Here is an 18,224-nt window from a genome sequence, read left to right as displayed (position 1 = left end):
ACCGGGACTCTGCTCCGACCACTGGGCCTCCCCCCCCGGACAGGCTCACCGGGACTCTGCTCCGACCACTGGGCCTCCCCCCCCCGGGGACAGGCTCACTGGGACTCTGCTCCGACCACTGGGCCTCCCCCCCAGGACAGGCTCACCGGGACTCTGCTCCAACCACTGGGCCCCCCCCCCCCGGGACAGGCTCACCGGGACTCTGCTCTGACCACTGGGCCTCCCCCCCCGGACAGGCTCACCGGGACTCTGCTCCGACCACTGGGCCTCCCCCCCCCGGGACAGGCTCACCGGGACTCTGCTCCGACCACTGGGCCTCCCCCCCCGGACAGGCTCACCGGGACTCTGCTCCGACCACTGGGCCCCCCCCCCCCGGGACAGGCTCACCGGGACTCTGCTCCGACCACTGGGCCCCCCCCCGGGACAGGCTCACCGGGACTCTGCTCCGACCACTGGGCCTCCCCCCCCCGGGACAGGCTCACCGGGACTCTGCTCCGACCACTGGGCCTCCCCCCCCCGGGACAGGCTCACCGGGGCTCTGCTCCGACCACTGGGCCCCCCCCCCCGGGACAGGCTCACCAGGACTCTGCTCCGACCACTGGGCCTCCCCCCCCGGGACAGGCTCACCGGGACTCTGCTCCGACCACTGGGCCTCCCCCCCCAGGACAGGCTCACCGGGACTCTGCTCCGACCACTGGGCCTCCCCCCCCCGGGACAGGCTCACCGGGGCTCTGCTCCGACCACTGGGCCCCCCCCCCGGGACAGGCTCACCGGGACTCTGCTCCGACCACTGGGCCTCCCCCCCCGGGACAGGCTCACCGGGACTCTGCTCCGACCACTGGGCCTCCCCCCCCAGGACAGGCTCACCGGGACTCTGCTCCGACCACTGGGCCTCCCCCCCCGGACAGGCTCACCGGGACTCTGCTCCGACCACTGGGCCTCCCCCCCCCAGGACAGGCTCACCGGGACTCTGCTCCGACCACTGGGCCCCCCCCCCCGGGACAGGCTCACCGGGACTCTGCTCTGACCACTGGGCCTCCCCCCCAGGACAGGCTCACCGGGACTCTGCTCTGACCACTGGGCCTCCCCCCCCAGGACAGGCTCACCGGGACTCTGCTCCGACCACTGGGCCCCGCCCCCGGGACAGGCTCACCGGGACTCTGCTCCGACCACTGGGCCTCCCCCCCCCGGACAGGCTCACCGGGACTCTGCTCCGACCACTGGGCCTCCCCCCCCAGGACAGGCTCACCGGGACTCTGCTCCGACCACTGGGCCTCCCCCCCCGGGACAGGCTCACCGGGACTCTGCTCTGACCACTGGGCCTCCCCCCCAGGACAGGCTCACCGGGACTCTGCTCCGACCACTGGGCCTCCCCCCCCGGGACAGGCTCACCGGGACTCTGCTCCGACCACTGGGCCCCCCCCCCGGGACAGGCTCACCGGGACTCTGCTCCGACCACTGGGCCTCCCCCCCCGGGACAGGCTCACCGGGACTCTGCTCCGACCACTGGGCCTCCCCCCCCGGGACAGGCTCACCGGGACTCTGCTCCGACCACTGGGCCCCCCCCCCCGGGACAGGCTCACCGGGACTCTGCTCCGACCACTGGGCCTCCCCCCCCGGGACAGGCTCACCGGGACTCTGCTCCGACCACTGGGCCTCCCCCCCCGGGACAGGCTCACCGGGACTCTGCTCCGACCACTGGGCCTCCCCCCCCGGACAGGCTCACCGGGACTCTGCTCCGACCACTGGGCCCCTCCCCGGGACAGGCTCACCGGGACTCTGCTCCGACCACTGGGCCTCCCCCCCCGGACAGGCTCACCGGGACTCTGCTGCTCCGACCACTGGGCCCCCACCCCCCCGGGACAGGCTCACCGGGACTCTGCTCTGACCACTGGGCCTCCCCCCCAGGACAGGCTCACCGGGACTCTGCTCCGACCACTGGGCCTCCCCCCCCGGGACAGGCTCACCGGGACTCTGCTCCGACCACTGGGCCCCCCCCCCGGGACAGGCTCACCGGGACTCTGCTCCGACCACTGGGCCTCCCCCCCCGGGACAGGCTCACCGGGACTCTGCTCCGACCACTGGGCCTCCCCCCCCGGGACAGGCTCACCGGGACTCTGCTCCGACCACTGGGCCTCCCCCCCCCGGACAGGCTCACCGGGACTCTGCTCCGACCACTGGGCCCCTCCCCGGGACAGGCTCACCGGGACTCTGCTCCGACCACTGGGCCTCCCCCCCCGGACAGGCTCACCGGGACTCTGCTCCGACCACTGGGCCTCCCCCCCCCGGACAGGCTCACCGGGGCTCTGCTCCAACCACTGGCCCCCCCCCCCCCAGGACAGGCTCACCGGGACTCTGCTCCGACCACTGGGCCTCCCCCCCCCGGACAGGCTCACTGGGACTCTGCTCCAACCACTGGGCCCCCCCCCCGGGACAGGCTCACCGGGACTCTGCTCCGACCACTGGGCCTCCCCCCGGGACAGGCTCACCGGGACTCTGCTCCGACCACTGGGCCTCCCCCCGGACAGGCTCACCGGGACTCTGCTCCGACCACTGGGCCTCCCCCCCGGACAGGCTCACCGGGACTCTGCTCCGACCACTGGGCCCCCCCCCCCCCGGACAGGCTCACCGGGACTCTGCTCCGACCACTGGGCCTCCCCCCCCCGGACAGGCTCACCGGGACTCTGCTCCGACCACTGGGCCCCCCCCCCCCCCGGACAGGCTCACCGGGACTCTGCTCCGACCACTGGGCCTCCCCCCCCCCGGACAGGCTCACCGGGACTCTGCTCCGACCACTGGGCCCCCCCCCCCCGGACAGGCTCACCGGGACTCTGCTCCGACCACTGGCCCCTCCCCCCCCAGGACAGGCTCACCGGGACTCTGCTCTGACCACTGGGCCTCCCCCCCAGGACAGGCTCACCGGGGCTCTGCTCTGACCACTGCCCCCCCCCCGGGACAGGCTCACCGGGGCTCTGCTCCGACCACTGGGCCCCCCCCCCCCCCCGGACAGGCTCACCGGGACTCTGCTCCGACCACTGGGCCTCCCCCCCCAGGACAGGCTCACCGGGACTCTGCTCTGACCACTGGGCCCCTCCCCGGGACAGGCTCACCGGGGCTCTGCTCTGACCACTGGGCCTCCCCCCCCCGGACAGGCTCACCGGGACTCTGCTCCGACCACTGGGCCTCCCCCCCAGGACAGGCTCACCGGGGCTCTGCTCTGACCACTGCCCCCCCCCCGGGACAGGCTCACCGGGGCTCTGCTCTGACCACTGGGCCTCCCCCCCCCGGACAGGCTCACCGGGGCTCTGCTCTGACCACTGCTCGGGGTATGTCGGGGGGCCCAGCTCCGTGGCTGGTCGGGGATGCGGCCAGCGCTGTGCTCATCCCTCCTAGCCCCACGCCCCTTGGTGACATCGCCCTCCTGGGCGCGCGCCGCCCCAGCACGTCCCTGGGCGCGCAGCCCGTCTCCCCTTGCCAGCCCAGGGCCCGCTGGGAGCCTCCTTCCCTGGTCCTGCCCGAGCTGCCCTCCTCTGCGGGGCAGGCGGGTGCCCGGGACAGAGCCAGCGGGGCACCAGAGCTGATGCCCTAATCCCTGGGCGAGACGTGAGGGCCTCGGGCTCGCGGATGCCGACGGCCACGGCTCCCCTCTGGACGCCCCCGCCCCAGCCCTCCGGACTCTCTTCCAGGTGTTCTTTGTGGAGCTGCTGCAGGAGGCCAGAGGCGGGAAGCTGATCCCGGAGGACGTGGTGAAAATGATCTTCTCCAACATCTCCTCCATTTACCAGTTCCACGCCTGCTTCTTCCTGCCGGAGCTGCAGAGGCGCATGGCGGACTGGTGAGTTGGGGGAGCCGAGACGCCCCGGGGGCACTTGACTGGGGCCAACCAGCCCACCTGAATCATAGGACATCGCACACTAGAACAGTCCCGGCCCTCCCGGCAGGACCCAGCGCTGTCTAGCCCATCCCCCACAGGCGTCTGTCCAGCCTGCTCTCCAATATCCCCAGGGATGGGGATTCCACAGCCCCCCAGGCAACTTATTCCAGTGTTTGACCCCCTGACAGGCAGGGAGTTTTCCCTAATGTCCAACCTCAACCTCCCTGGCTGCAGTTTAAGCCCATTGCTGCTTGTCCTGTCCTCAGAGGCCAAGGAGAGCAATTCGTCTCCCTCCTTCCTGTGACACCCTTTTAAACACCTGAAAACGGCTCTCATGTCCCCTCAGTCTCTCCTCTCCAAGCTAGAGAAGCCCAATTCCTTCAGCCTTTCCTCACTGGCCATGTTCTCTAGACCTTTCCTCATTCTTGGTGCTCTTCTCTGGACCCTCTCCAATTTCTCCACATCTTTCTTGAAATGCGGTGCCCAGAACTGGACACAATTCTCCAGCTGAGGTCTAACCAGCGCAGAGTAGAGCGGAAGAACGACTCCTCGTGTCTTGCTCACAACACACCTGTTCACGCAGCCCAGAATCATGTTTGCTTTCTTTGCAACAGCATCACACTGCTGACTCATATTCAGCTTGTGGCTCACTCTGACCCCCAGATCCCTTTCTGCCGTACTCCCCTCTAGACAGTCGCTTCCCGTTCTGAGGACCAAATGTGGTGCACGGGTGTGGCAGAACGTAGGGGTTCCCCCGCCTCCTGCACCCCCGTAGTGGCATGGACAGACTCCACCAGCCAGTACAACAGAGGGGCTGTGTCTACACTGGGAAGTTATTCTGGAAAATCAGCCGCTTTTCCGGAAAAACTTGCCAGCTGTCTACACTGGCCCTTGAATTTCCGCAAAAGCACTGACGATCTCATGTAAAATCATCAGTGCTTTTCCGGAAAAACTATGCTGCTCCCGTTCGGGCAAAAGTCTTTTTCTGGAAAACTGTTCTGGAAAAGGGCCAGTGTAGACAGCACAGTACTGTTTTCCGCAAAAAAGCCCCGATCACAAAAATGACGATCGGGGCTTTTTTGCGGAAAAACGCGTCTAGATTGGCCACGGACGCTTTTCTGGAAAATTGCGGAAAAGCGTCCTGCCAATGTAGACACGCTTTTCCAAAAATGCTTTTAACGGAAAACTTTTCCATTAAAAGCATTTCCGGAAAGTCATGCCAGTGTAGATGTAGCCAGGGAGTTTATTGCTTCTCCAGGACACAGCCCAGCGCAGAAGTAATCTGGTTCCAGGGCAGGCCTAGGATGCCTCAGCCCCCTTGAGATGGGGGAGCCTGGGCCCCTAAATCCCAGCCCCTTTCCTAGGCTGCTTCCTCCATCATCCCAGACAGAAACTAAACCTCTCTTCCAGCCCTGCCCCCCAGCCAGGGGCTGGTCTCCGCCCCCCCCCCCCCTTTGTCTCTCCCTGGGCGGCTGAGCCTGGGTGTCTGGGTTAATACACCAGTGAGAATCCCCCCTCCCAGCGCAGGGGCCCCGGGTCACAGAGCAGACAGGCCCCGCTGCGCTACAACGGGAAAGCGCTTCCGGCAGATGACGTCCAGCGCCAGGCACTGCGCGGGGAGGAAGTGCTGGCTGCCTGCCCACTGCGGCCGCTCTTGGAGCTGGCTGACACTTGGGCCCCTGCAGCGACTGCGAGGCATTGGGGGTCGATGGTTTCCATGCTTGGGAATGGGCAGCTGATCCCCTGGGCTGCCAGAGTCTCCCAGCTGTGTCAGCCTCCGGTCCCCGCCCCAGGGCCCGCTCCGGCGTGGCCCAGACTGCAGGGAGTCAGTGGCACACACGGGTCTCGTGATGTCGTCCAGCGTCTTGCTCACGGTCAGTCGTGATGGGATTGTGGTCCGGGGCAGACCCCCAGCCCAGAAGCGTGGGCTGGAACCGGTACCCGACCCCACCACACCAGGCCGGGCCGCTGACGACTTAAACGCAGTTTAAGCAGGTAACATTTTAAATGGGATTTTATGTCCCTACTAGAGACTCCACCAGCACAGCCCCGGGTGCCATAATGCTAATGATCCGCTAGCAGCCGAGGCCAGCGGTCGAGAGGGGTAACGGTGTCCCGTCTCCCCCCAGTGCTCGCAGCCTCCCATGTCCAGCCATTGGTAACTCAGCAACAGGAGAGCGACTGACAACACGCGGTGTCATAAGACACCTCGCTCTTAATAGTCCTTTGTCGATCACAGGGCCCTTCACAGAGTGTGACTATCACAACCCCCATTCGTACACAAGGGGAAAACGAGGCACAGATAGGCGACGTGGCTTAGGCAATGTCACCTGGCAGGCCAATGGCTGAGTCAGTCAGGAGCCTCTGGTCTCCTGTGTCCCAGGCCCGTGCTCTACCCACTAGGCTTCACTATCTCAGCCTTGGGTTGGGACCAAGCCATGCAGGAGCCCTGCTGGGTCTGACCCAGCCGGCTCAGCGCTGAAGATGCACCGCAAGGTGCCAGGCTCTCAGTGCAGCCGCCCTGGCGCTGGCCCTGCCCCAGCCCAGGCAGCGAGCCAGGCTGATCCTGGCTCTGCCGGCAGGAGCACCAATCCCAGGATCGGGGACGTCATCCAGAAGCTGGCCCCGTTCCTCAAGATGTACGGCGAGTACGTGAAGAACTTCGACAAGGCGCTGGAGCTGCTCAGCACCTGGGAGGAGAAGTGCCCCCCCTTCCAGGAGTTCCTCGCGGCCATCCAGGTGAGGCGCCGGCGGCTCCGCCCGCGTTCCTGGGCAGCCGCTCCCCTGGGCGGCGGGTCTGGGCCCCGCTGCCGCCTCTCACGCCGGTGCCGTTCCAGAAGAGGGACGTCTGCGCCAACCTGAGCCTGCAGCACCACATGCTGGAGCCGGTGCAGCGCATCCCGCGCTACGAGCTGCTGCTGAAGGACTACGTGCGGAAGCTGCTGCCCGGCTCGCCGGACCGGGGCGATGCGGAGAGTAAGCGCTCGGCCCGGGAGTGGGGCGCTGCGGGTCCTAGCCCCCGCGCTGCGCGTGCCCTGCCGGGGCCGGCGGGTGTCCCTGGCAGGCGGGCGCGACTCCGCCGGGGGCTCGGCTCACGCTGAAGGCTGCGCTCTCTTGGTGGCTGTTCCTGTAAAGGACGGGGACAGGCCACAGGCAATAAGTCACTGCCCTGCCCCTGGGTCCAGGGCCCTACCCCGCTGCCCCCCGCCCCCGCCCAGGGGCTGGGACGATGCCCACAGTGACTGGGACTGCTGGGGCCCTGCCCTTGTAGCACCTGGGGCGCTCCGGGAACTGCTCCCTCCACACCCAGCAGGGCCGGGCGCTGGGAGCCCCCCACCATCCCCAGCCTCTGGGCTGCTGCAGGGTGTGACGGCGCGTTGGGGGTCCCCCGCCTCCTGCACCCCCGAAAGGGCACAAACAGACTCCACCAGCCGGTAGAACAGAGGGAGTTTATTGCCTTGTGACGTAGTGGGGGTACCTGGCTGGTTTCTATGCTGCTGGCTCTGGGGGAACCCCCACTGGCTGCCGTGGGTACCACAACCCAGCAAAACAGGATGAGTCACTATGCAAACCAGTGGCCAGACACCCCCCATGGAGAGGAACAAAGGAAGGTGGATGCTGCCTTGGCTGGGGGGCAGGGCTGGAAGTGAGGGAGTGGGTTGCTGGCTGTCGGAGGGCATGGAGGAGAGCCTAGGAGAAGGGGCTGGAGTTTAGGGGCCCAGTCTCCCCCATCTCAAGGGGGCCTGAGGCATCCTAGCCCAGTTCCTGTGACCAGATTCCATCTGTGCTGCGCTGTGCTGGAGGAGCAATAAACCACCCTCAATTCCACTGGCTGGTGCAGTCTGTTTGTGCCATTTCGGGGTGCAGGAGACGGGGAACCCCCAACGCGCCGTCACATGCCTCTCCAGCATACAGCACAGCACAGATGTCACCAGGTTCCAGGGCAGGCCTAGGATGCCTCAGCTCCCCTTGATATGGGGTGGAGGGGTCTCGGCTTCTAAACCCCCCAGCCTGTTGCTGAGGCTGCTTCCTCCATGCTCCCAGACAGAAAGTAACTAACTCTCCTCCAGCCCTGCCCCCAGCCAGGGCAGCATCCACCTTCCTTTGTTTCTCCCCATGGGGGGCGGCTGGTCAGACAGGTTTGGAGCCCCCTTTGCATAATGACCAGACAGCAGAGGTCGTCACAGCCTTAGCAAGTTCCCCCCACTACGTCACACAGGGCCCCAATGTCCCGAGGTCTCTGGAAGTCCCAGATTCCGGCCTAGTGCTCAGAGCCGGGGAGGCCTTGGCAGCTCGAAGCTGCCAGCAGCGTGGCTGCGCCCTGGCCAGCTGGGATCTGGTACCAGGGGCCTACGCTGAGCTCCTGGGGTGTGAGGCCCAGCCTGTGGCCTGTGGCTCTGGGGGCCTGGTCTGACCACCACGTGGTTCTGAGCCCGGCAGGCCCCAGGGCACCTCCCAGACTAACCAAAACAGAGAGGCCTGAGCCTTCGCGGGCAAACCCGCTTCCTCAGATGGGCCCGGTGGCAATAGCAGAACCCAAGAGCGATAGCGGCAGAACCTGGCCCGTGTGGCACCCGTGGGAATGAGGCCAAGTGGGATGGACGTGTCCCCTTCGTAGCTACTGAGGTGAAAATGCGACTCCCAAAGGCAGGGGACGTTGGCTTTGTAATGAGCCAACGGTTCATTCCCGTCACCTTGGGAGAGGAATTCCGGTTCTGCGGACTCTCTCTGGTGACGCTGCTGGGTAGAAGGGCCGGGCTGAGTGCCGGGGCAGGTCTGTGTCCCCTGCAGGTCTGTGCCCTCCTGCTGTCCAAGCTGTGTCCGCGAGACAGTCCAGCTTGGCCAGAGCACGTGGCCGAGGGGGCTGCTGGCAATGGGCGGCCGAGATCGCATTGGGGGCTGTGCAGGTGGAGGAGCCCTGGGTGTGGCGGCTGGTGACGGAGCCGCTCGTGTAGCTGTGTGGAGGGGCTGTCAGTGGGGTTTCTTGCAGGGCTGGCTGCTGCCCCAAGGCCTGAGAGTGAGGGGTCGTTTCAGGCCAGGCTGTGGATTGTCAGTGATGCGCTGTGGGGGTGGGCAGGGGGATCCCTTTGGAGCGCTTAGCCCTGGCTGCCCCGCTGCTGTCCTTGCAGAAGCCCTGGAGATGATCTTCTCTGCAGCCAAGTACTCCAACGCGGCCATCGCCGAGATGGTGAGAGCCTGCCCCACGCTGCCATCCGGGAGCTCCCCCGCCCCCGCCGCAGACAGGGCCCGTGGGGCTAGACGCTGTACGGCCCTGCCCCCGGGCGTCCCGGCCCTGCCCCTGGATCCCCCGGCCCTCCCCCGGATCCCCCGGCCCTGCCCCCGGGCGCCCCGGCCCTGCCCCCGGATCCCCCGGCCCTCCCCCGGATCCCCCGGCCCTGCCCCCGGGCGCCCCGGCCCTGCCCCCGGGCGCCCCGGCCCTGCCCCCGGATCCCCCGGATCCCCCGGCCCTGCCCCCGGGCGCCCCGGCCCTGCCCCCGGATCCCCCGGCCCTCCCCCGGATCCCCCGGCCCTGCCCCCGGGCGCCCCGGCCCTGCCCCTGGATCCGCCGGCCCTGCCCCCGGGCGCCCCGGCCCTGCCCCTGGATCTGCCGGCCCTGCCCCCGGGCGCCCCGGCCCTGCCTCTGGATCCGCCGGCCCTGCCCCCGGGCGCCCCGGCCCTGCCCCTGGATCCCCCGGCCCTGCCCCCGGCCCCCCTGGCCCTGCCCCTGGATCCCCCAGCCCTGCCCCCGGGCGCCCCGGCCCTGCCCCTGGATCCCCCAGCCCTGCCCCCAGCCCTGCCCCTGGCCCTGCCCCCGGCCCTGCCCCTGGACCCCCTGGCCCTGCCCCCAGCCCTGCCCCTGGACCCCCTGGCCCTGCCCCCAGCCCTGCCCCTGGACCCCCTGGCCCTGCCCCCAGCCCTGCCCCTGGCCCTGCCCCCGGCCCTGCCCCTGGACCCCCTGGCCCTGCCCCCAGACCCCCTGGCCCTGCCCCCGGGCGCCCCGCCCTGGGGAACACAGGCTGCTCGCGGCTCGGAGTCTGCAGCGGAGGAGGTTTTGCTCTGCAGCGGGGGGCTGGGCAGCCACGTTCCAGGCCCACTCGCTGGCGCTGGGGCAGCCCTGCACCCTCGCAGCCCCCGGCGTCACTGGGCGGAGCGCGCTGATCTCCCAAGGGGCTGTGCCCGGCCCAGCACGAGGGCGACACACGGGCCCTGAGCCCAGGGACAGAGCAGCCGGCTGGGCCACCAGGCTCCGGCCAGCCCCGAGTGCCCAGCTCCAAGGGGCAGCCTCTGGGCCAGGCCCCTCAGTGCGGAGCCGCCAGGGCCCAGCTGCTGAACAGTGTGCATGTCGTCTGGAGAAGGAGAACCCCCCCATCCCCCATCTCCGGACCCCTTCCCCCTTCCTCGCCAGCCCCCCCCATCTCCGGACCCCTTCCCCCTTCCTCGCCAGCCCCCCCCATCTCCAGACCCCTTCCCCCTTCCTCGCCAGCCCCCCCCATCTCCGGACCCCTTCCCCCTTCCTCGCCAGCCTCCCCCATCTCCAGACCCCTTCCCCCTTCCTCGCCAGCCCCCCCCATCTCCAGACCCCTTCCCCCTTCCTCGCCAGCCCCCCCCATCTCCGGACCCCTTCCCCCTTCCTCGCCAGCCCCCCCCATCTCCAGACCCCTTCCCCCTTCCTCGCCAGCCCCCCCCATCTCCGGACCCCTTCCCCCTTCCTCGCCAGCCCCCCCCCATCTCCGGACCCCTTCCCCCTTCCTCGCCAGCCCCCCCCATCTCCAGACCCCTTCCCCCTTCCTCGCCAGCCCCCCCATCCCCATCTCCGGACCCCTTCCCCCATCCCCCTTCCTCGCCAGCCCCCCCGGCCCTATCCCCGGATCCCTTCCCCCTTCCTCGCCAGCCCCCCCGCTGTTCTCGGCGCAGAGCCGAGCGTGGCCCGTTCCCCCCAAAGCGCGAGGCTGTGGCGCTCGGCCCCTGCCACTGTGTCCCCCTCACGCCTCCCTCGGCGCCCAGGAGCGCCTGCAGAACCTGTGGGAGGTGTACCAGCGCCTGGGGCTGGAAGACGACATCGTGGACCCTTCCAACGAGCTCATTAAGGAGGGGCCCGTCCAGAAGATCTCCCTGCGCAACAACACCACCAAGGAGAAGTATCTCTTCCTGGTAGGGCTGGGGGAGAGCGCTGGGCCCGTGGGAAGGGAAACCCCAGCCCCTTGTCCTGGGGCGGGCAGCCGAGCCGCGGGAGGGGCAGCCGAGCCGCGGGGGGGGAACAGCTGAACCGGGGGGAGGGGAGCCGAGCTGCAGGGGGGGGCTGCTGAGCCACAGGGGGCAGCCGAGCCACAGGGAGGGCAGTCGAGCTGCGGGGGGGGGGTGCTGAGCCGCAGGGGGGGGCAGCCGAGCCCCGGGGGGGAGGGGGGCTGTTTCCGAAGGGCCCGGAGGCAGTCGGGTCTCAACGCCCCTTGGGCCTGGGGCCTGGGAAGCGTCCGCGTGGGGCCCACGGAGCAGCGCGTACGGCTGAGCGCTGGCCCTGCGCCCCGCGTGCCGCTCACGCCCGCTTCCTCGCGCAGTTCAACAACATGCTGCTGTACTGCGCGCCCAAGGTCATCCAGGTGGGGGCGGAGTTCCAGGTGCGGCAGCGGATCGATGTGGCGGGCATGAAGGTCAGAGCCCCCCCCCTCTCTGCGCGCAGCCTCCCCCTCCCCGCCGCCCCTGAAATGCAGCCACCTCTGGGGAGCAGCGGGGCCGCCGGGTCTCTGGGCCAGCGCTGTGTGCGGGGAAGCCAGAGGGTGACTTGGCACCGTGCTGGTGAAAACACGCCCAGGCGAGCGGCTCCTCCGAGTGCCAGCCCTTTCAATGGGGGCCCCTTCCTTTCACGCCCTCGTGCAGCCAGTGCCAGGCAGGCCCCTGCTCTGCAGGGCTGCGGGAAGCGCCGAGCGGGAGCGCAAGCCCAGACGCCCACGTCCTCAGCCGTGTCCTCGGCACCCGGCACTGCCCTGCTCACCCCGGCTGGCCCGTGCCTGTGCGCCTGGGACCCAGCCGGTCCTTCCCCGGGCTGCCGGGGGGCTGCCGTCCACCTCTGGCCCTTGCTCTGACGCCCCCCCCCGGCTTCCAGGTGCGGGTGCTGCAGGACGTGGAATTCCCTGACTCCTTCCTGGTCTCCGGGAAGCAGCTGACCCTGGAACTGCAGGCCAGGTGAGGAGAGAGGGGCCCTCCCTGCCCAGCCCAGCCCAGCCCCAGTGGAGGGACTGAGGGGCTAGTTCCAACTGGCGGGGTAGTGTAGACGTACCCTGAGCGCTGGGCTCTCACCACCGCCTCCCCTCTGCCAGGTCGCAGGAGGAGATGAACGCCTGGATAACGGTAGGGTGCACCGCAGCCCGGGGGGGGAGGGGGGCACAGACCCAGGCCAGTCCCAGTCCCAGTCCTGCGGTGGGTCCGGGGGGGGGGCACAGACCCAGGCCAGTCCCAGTCCTGTGGTGGGTCCGGGGGGGGGCACAGACCCAGGCCAGTCCCAGTCCTGTGGTGGGTCCGGGGGGGGGCACAGACCCAGGCCAGTCCCAGTCCTGTGGTGGGTCCGGGGGGGGGCACAGACCCAGGCCAGTCCCAGTCCTGTGGTGGGTCCGGGGGGGGGGCACAGACCCAGGCCAGTCCCAGTCCTGTGGTGGGTCCGGGGGGGGGGCACAGACCCAGGCCAGTCCCAGTCCCAGTCCTGCGGTGGATCCGGGGGGGAGGCAGGGGGGGAGGGGCTGTGTGGGGCTGGGCGCCCGGGCTCTGCTCTGGGCGTGGGGGGCTGTGTTGGGGTCTTGCTGTCTGCAGCAGGAGTTCCCTCCCCAGCCCCACTGCGGCAGCCGGCTCCAGCGGGGGTGGCACCAGGAGGGGCGCTGGCCCTGGCACGGGGCTGCGCTGTGACGGCCGGACCCCTCTCCTCTGCCAGGCCTTCCAGGACGCCATTGCCAAGAAGGAGAAGCGCAGCGAGAGCTTCAAGGCGGCGGTGCAGGGGCCTGAGGGGGACGCCCAGGAGTTGGCTGTGAGCTGCCCTGCCCTGGCTGGGCCCTTTCGGCTGCTCCAGGGGGCTCTCGGGCCCCCCAAGGCAGCCCTGACGAGCCGGGGCGCGGCCGCGGGGCCAGCGGCAGGGGCGCAGGGAGGGGGGCTTGGAGGCGGACGGCCGCACTGGGGAGCAGGCTCCCTGCGGGCTGCTGATTCGGGGCCGGGGTTTCGGGGGAGCTGTGGGCAGTGCTGGCCCCCCAGGGCCTGTGGCGAGTCCCGGCTCGGCTCTCCCCCACGCAGGCCCCCTCGGAGGAGCTGGGCCGCCGGGCCCCCCTGTGGGTGCGCGACAAGCTGGTGACCATGTGCATGCGCTGCAAGGAGCCGTTCAACGCCATCACCCGCCGGAGGCACCACTGCCGGGCCTGCGGCTACGTGAGTGACCCCGGGCCGGCCGGGGAGGGAGCCGGCGGGCCGGGGAAAGCCCCGGGAGAAGGGAAATGCCCGTCCCCTCTGTGGCCTGTTTGCGGGGGCGTCCCTCGGCCCCAGCTGCCCCTGACCAGGGTGTCTGTGGGGCAGGTGGTGTGCGCCCGCTGCTCCGACTACAGAGCCCCCCTGCAGTACGACGGCCAGCGGCCCAACCGCGTCTGCCTGGCGTGCTACGTCTTCCTCACCGGCCGCCTGCTGCCCGAGGAGCGCGAGGGGCGGCACAAGGGCATCCTGGAGGTGAGGCCCAGCCGGGCGGCCTCTCCGGCTCCTCCGCGGCCGCCGGGGCAGCTCCCCAGGCTCGGGCAGGGGCGGCGCGGGGGCCTCAGGTCGCTTGGAGCTGTGCAGGTGGCTGGGCCCGTCCCCACACAGATCTGCGCCGGGCCGGCCTCTGCCTTGGGGATCCCGTCCCCCTCGCCGCTCCTGCCTGGGTTACTCCTCCCTGCCCTGCCCTGCCCCGGGCCTGGGGCGCCTCGGGAGGGGCTGCCGGTGCTCACCCCAGCCACGTGTACGCCAGGGGGCTCAGCCACGCCCCTCCCTGGGCCCATTCCCACCTCTGGCCATCGAGCCATTCGCCCCCAGGCCGCCGCATTCCCTGCTTCTCGGGGGCGAATATCGACCCACTGCCCCTCGGGGTCGGGCTACGCGCCTGGAAGTCGGCATCAGACTCGCAGGGCCAGAGGAGGGGGCATCGCAGACCCAGGGGGTACGGCCTGGGGAGCCTAGAGACAAACTGCCCCCGAGTGCGGGTGCCGACAGCAGGGGGCAGGGTGGCCCTGCTGGGGAGCAGCGTGTCCGGGTGCAGGGGGCAGGGGGCAGGGTGGCCCTGCTGGGGAGCAGCGTGTCCGGGTGCCGGTGGCAGGGGGCAGGAGGCCCTGCTGGGGAGCAGCGTGTCCGGGTGCCGGCGGCAGGGGGCAGGGGGCAGGGTGGCTCTGCTGGGGAGTAGCGTGTCCGGGTGCCGGTGGCAGGGGGCAGGGGACAGGGAGGCCCTGCTGGGGAGCAGCGTGTCCGGGTGCCGGTGGCAGGGGGCAGGGGGCAGGGTGGCCCTGCTGGGGAGCAGCGTGTCCGGGTGCCGGCGGCAGGGGGCAGGGGGCAGGGTGGCCCTGCTGGGGAGCAGCGTGTCCGGGTGCCGGTGGCAGGGGGCAGGGGGCAGGGTGGCCCTGCTGGGGAGCAGCGTGTCCGGGTGCCGGCGGCAGGGGGCAGGGGACAGGGTGGCCCTGCTGGGGAGCAGCGTGTCCGGGTGCCGGCGGCAGGGGGCAGGGTGGCCCTGCTGGGGAGTAGCGTGTCCAGGTGCCGGCGGCAGGGGGCAGGGGGCAGGGTGGCCCTGCTGGGGAGTAGCGTGTCCGGGTGCCGGTGGCAGGGGGCAGGGAGGCCCTGCTGGGGAGTAGCATGTCCAGGTGCCGGTGGCAGGGGGCAGGGGGCAGGGTGGCCCTGCTGGGGAGCAGCGTGTCCGTGTGCCGGTGGCAGGGGGCAGGGGGCAGGGTGGCCCTGCTGGGGAGTAGCGTGTCCAGGTGCCGGTGGCAGGGGGCAGGGGGCAGGGTGGCCCTGCTGGGGAGTAGCGTGTCCAGGTGCCGGTGGCAGGGGGCAGGGTGGCCCTGCTGGGGAGCAGCGTGTCCGGGTGCCGGTGGCAGGGGGCAGGGGGCAGGGTGGCCCTGCTGGGGAGCAGCGTGTCCGGGTGCAGGGGGCAGGGGGCAGGGTGGCCCTGCTGGGGAGCAGCGTGTCCAGGTGCCGGTGGCAGGGGGCAGGGTGGCCCTGCTGGGGAGCAGCGTGTCCGGGTGCCGGTGGCAGGGGGCAGGGGGCAGGGTGGCCCTGCTGGGGAGCAGCGTGTCCGGGTGCCGGCGGCAGGGGGCAGGGTGGCCCTGCTGGGGAGCAGCGTGTCCGGGTGCCGGTGGCAGGGGGCAGGGGGCAGGGGGCAGGGTGGCCCTGCTGGGGAGCAGCGTGTCCGGGTGCCGGCGGCAGGGGGCAGGGAGCAGGAGGCCCTGCTGGGAGTAGCGTGTCCGGGTGCCAGTGGCAGGGGGCAGGGGGCAGGGTGGCCCTGCTGGGGAGCAGCGTGTCCGGGTGCCGGTGGCAGGGGGCAGGGGGCAGGGAGCAGGAGGCCCTGCTGGGGAGCAGCGTGTCCGGGTGCCGGTGGCAGGGGGCAGGGGGCAGGGTGGCCCTGCTGGGGAGCAGCGTGTCCGGGTGCCGGCGGCAGGGGGCAGGGGGCAGGGTGGCCCTGCTGGGGAGCAGCGTGTCCGGGTGCCGGTGGCAGGGGGCAGGGGTTAGGGGGCAGGGTGGCCCTGCTGGGGAGCAGCGTGTCCGGGTGCCGGTGGCAGGGGGCAGGGGGCAGGGTGGCCCTGCTGGGGAGTAGCGTGTCCGGGTGCCGGGGGCAGGGGGCAGGGTGGCCCTGCTGGGGAGTAGCGTGTCCGGGTGCCGGGGGCAGGGGGCAGGGTGGCCCTGCTGGGGAGCAGCGTGTCCGGGTGCCGGTGGCAGGGGGCAGGGGGCAGGGTGGCCCTGCTGGGGAGCAGCGTGTCCGGGTGCCGGCGGCAGGGGGCAGGGTGGCCCTGCTGGGGAGCAGCGTGTCCGGGTGCCGGTGGCAGGGGGCAGGGGGCAGGGTGGCCCTGCTGGGGAGCAGCGTATCCGGGTGCCGGGCAGCCGGACTTCTGTTGTGGCACCAGTATGGGGGGGTTCCGCACACGGGGGGACAGGGCTGCGAGAGGCTGCCCCGTGGGCAGCTTAGGGGGCACTGGGCGAGTTGGCTCTGGCCCTTGGGCTGTGCTTGGCCTGCACCTTCCTGCGGCTGCCTGGCTGGAGTCAGGGACCAGCTCCCTCGCTGGGCGAACCCCCCGCAGCACAGGGAGCGGGCTGCCCGCGCGGGGAGTGCGGGGCCCGGCTCACCCCAACGTCCTGCCGCAGCAGCGCCTCGGGCTCCAGCCCTGCATGCTCCCGGCGCGGATCCTGGGGTGTCCTTGGGGCTGGGCCAGAGCCCCGAGCACACGCAGCCCACACCCCACTGCCCGCGCCCAGAGCCCTGCGGAGTCGGGGGCCGCGCTGCCGGAGGGCACAGACCGGCTCACCTGAGCAGAGAGCCCGTGGGCCCCGGCCCGTGTCCACACAGCTGGGTGCCCCGCCCCACCCAGGGCAGCACTCAGCCACCGACGCCCCCCTGCGTCTGTCACCTCGGCTCCCATCGTGGGGCTCCGAGTGGGGCCTGGGCCCTGCTCTCCCAAGGGACACACCTGGCTTTGCTCGTCCCCAGCACCAGGCTCTCTCTGCAGCCACTGCCGTGAACGTGCCCTGCCCCCTCCCCCCCCGTGCCCGCTGGGTCCCAGGCGCTAACGAGCAGCCAGCAAAGAGCAAGAGACCTTCCTCTGGGCAACTGCGCGTATGCACTCGTGCCCGTCAGGGGTGTCTTCCCGACCTGAGGCCATGGCTGGCTTGTGCCCTAAAGCAAGCGGGTCTGTAACTTCCTGAAGCATTATCCTCGGTACTGCAGGGGAACACAAATGCCTCCCTGCTTCGGGAACTTCTTTGCTACCCTGTGGCAGTGAGTTCCGCAGGTCAACTCTGCTCTCTGCCTTTGCTCGACTCCACACAGTGTGGCAGGGTTACAAAGGGGGCTGGTTTGTTGGTTTCTTGGCAGAAAGAGTCGGCGGAAATCTCAGGGCAGAGCCTGATGTGCAGTTTCCTGCAGCTGCTGGATAAAAACGGGAAAGGGGGGCCACGCGGCTGGTTCGTGATCCCCCAGGACGATTCCCTGGTGCTGTACATGTTCGCTGCACCCCAGGTAGGTGGGGCATGTGCCTGGGGACCCCGCGGTGGCCTGGCTGCCTTGGCTGGCGGGAAGGGGGAAAAGGCCGGGACCCTCTGACAACGCTCTCCCTCCAGGACGTCAAGGCTCACACCTCTATCCCCCTGCTGGGCTACCGGGTGCAGGAGCCGCCCCACAGTGACCCCCGTCACCTCTTCCAGCTGGTCCAGTCCAAGCAGATCTACACCTTTGTGGCCGAGACGGAGGAGCTGAAGCGGCGCTGGATGGAGGCCATGCGGCAGGCTGCCAGGGGCTCTGCTCTCCTCCCCCGCCAGGAGGAGGAGGAGGAGGACTCCTTCGATGACCTGGAGTGACCGGGGCTGGGCCTGTGGGCGAGCCCAGGCAGTGTGATCTAGTGGTTACAGCAAGGCGCTGGGGACCCCAGAGACCTGGCGTCCTGTCCCCAGGCTGCCACTCGCTTGCGGCCGGTCACTTGGCTTTCTCATGCTGCGGGCGGGGCCTCGCTGAGCGGTGCGCGTTGCTTTGAGCGCTGTCGCGGCGGGCGGCGCACGGCCTGGCCAGGTGAGGGGCAGCCCGGCTCCCTGGCAGACTTGTACTGGGGGGCAGGCCCGGCCGCGTCTGTGCTGCTTGTGTGGGCCGCGCGGGCCCTGGGGGCTGGCCGTGGGGGGAGGCGCTACGGGACTGAGGTGGGATTCGCATCCATAAAGCTGAGCCTTGACCAGTGCCCCCTTGCCTGACTCTTGGTGGGAGGCTGAGACGAGGGGGAAGCCCCCATGCGGGCCTGGCTGCCCCAATGGGAGTGGGGGTCGATCCAGGCCTGTCCGGCGGGGGCAGGGAGACCGGGGCTGTCCGGAGATGCGGATGGGTTCCCGCCTGGGCGGGATGAAGAGCTGAACTCTGGAGCCGGGTGGAAGTCAGGCTGGCGGGAAGCCCAGCAGCCCGCCCCAGGAGCCGCCAATCCGGCGCTGCGCTGCGCTCCGCGGTGTCCCCGTGCCGGGCAGCGCTGCTTGGAGACGGGCCCGTTCGCCCGGCAGGTGTGGGACCGGCCCCGCTCCCGGGGGCCCCTGGGGGCTTGACAAACGGGAAACCTTTTCCTGCAGGGACACGCCCAGCCGGCGGTGCTGCCCATGTGCTTCCGCCCGTGGG

The 18,224-nt window shown here is 70.4% G+C and overlaps 1 protein-coding gene across 1 annotated transcript in view; it reads left to right on the top strand.

Moving 5' to 3' along the window:
• Window positions 1-17,796, top strand: part of FGD2 (FYVE, RhoGEF and PH domain containing 2) — a 31,558-nt gene extending 13,762 nt beyond the window's left edge. The window contains 13 exon segments of the mRNA XM_075909998.1: window positions 3,687-3,835; window positions 6,457-6,613; window positions 6,712-6,850; window positions 9,004-9,062; window positions 10,880-11,026; window positions 11,431-11,523; window positions 11,976-12,055; window positions 12,190-12,220; window positions 12,795-12,887; window positions 13,148-13,279; window positions 13,424-13,570; window positions 16,950-17,093; window positions 17,195-17,796. Of these exon segments, the coding sequence (XP_075766113.1) occupies window positions 3,687-3,835; window positions 6,457-6,613; window positions 6,712-6,850; window positions 9,004-9,062; window positions 10,880-11,026; window positions 11,431-11,523; window positions 11,976-12,055; window positions 12,190-12,220; window positions 12,795-12,887; window positions 13,148-13,279; window positions 13,424-13,570; window positions 16,950-17,093; window positions 17,195-17,431 (1,608 nt within the window). The 3' untranslated portion in view covers window positions 17,432-17,796.
• The last annotated feature ends 428 nt before the right edge of the window (window positions 17,797-18,224 follow it).

Source organism: Pelodiscus sinensis, chromosome 27 (genome assembly GCF_049634645.1).
Source record: "Pelodiscus sinensis isolate JC-2024 chromosome 27, ASM4963464v1, whole genome shotgun sequence".
In the NCBI taxonomy this organism is placed as follows: Eukaryota; Metazoa; Chordata; order Testudines; family Trionychidae; genus Pelodiscus; species Pelodiscus sinensis.
Note: the sequence above shows the minus strand (reverse complement) of the source record. Positions and strands in the feature narration are given on the sequence as shown.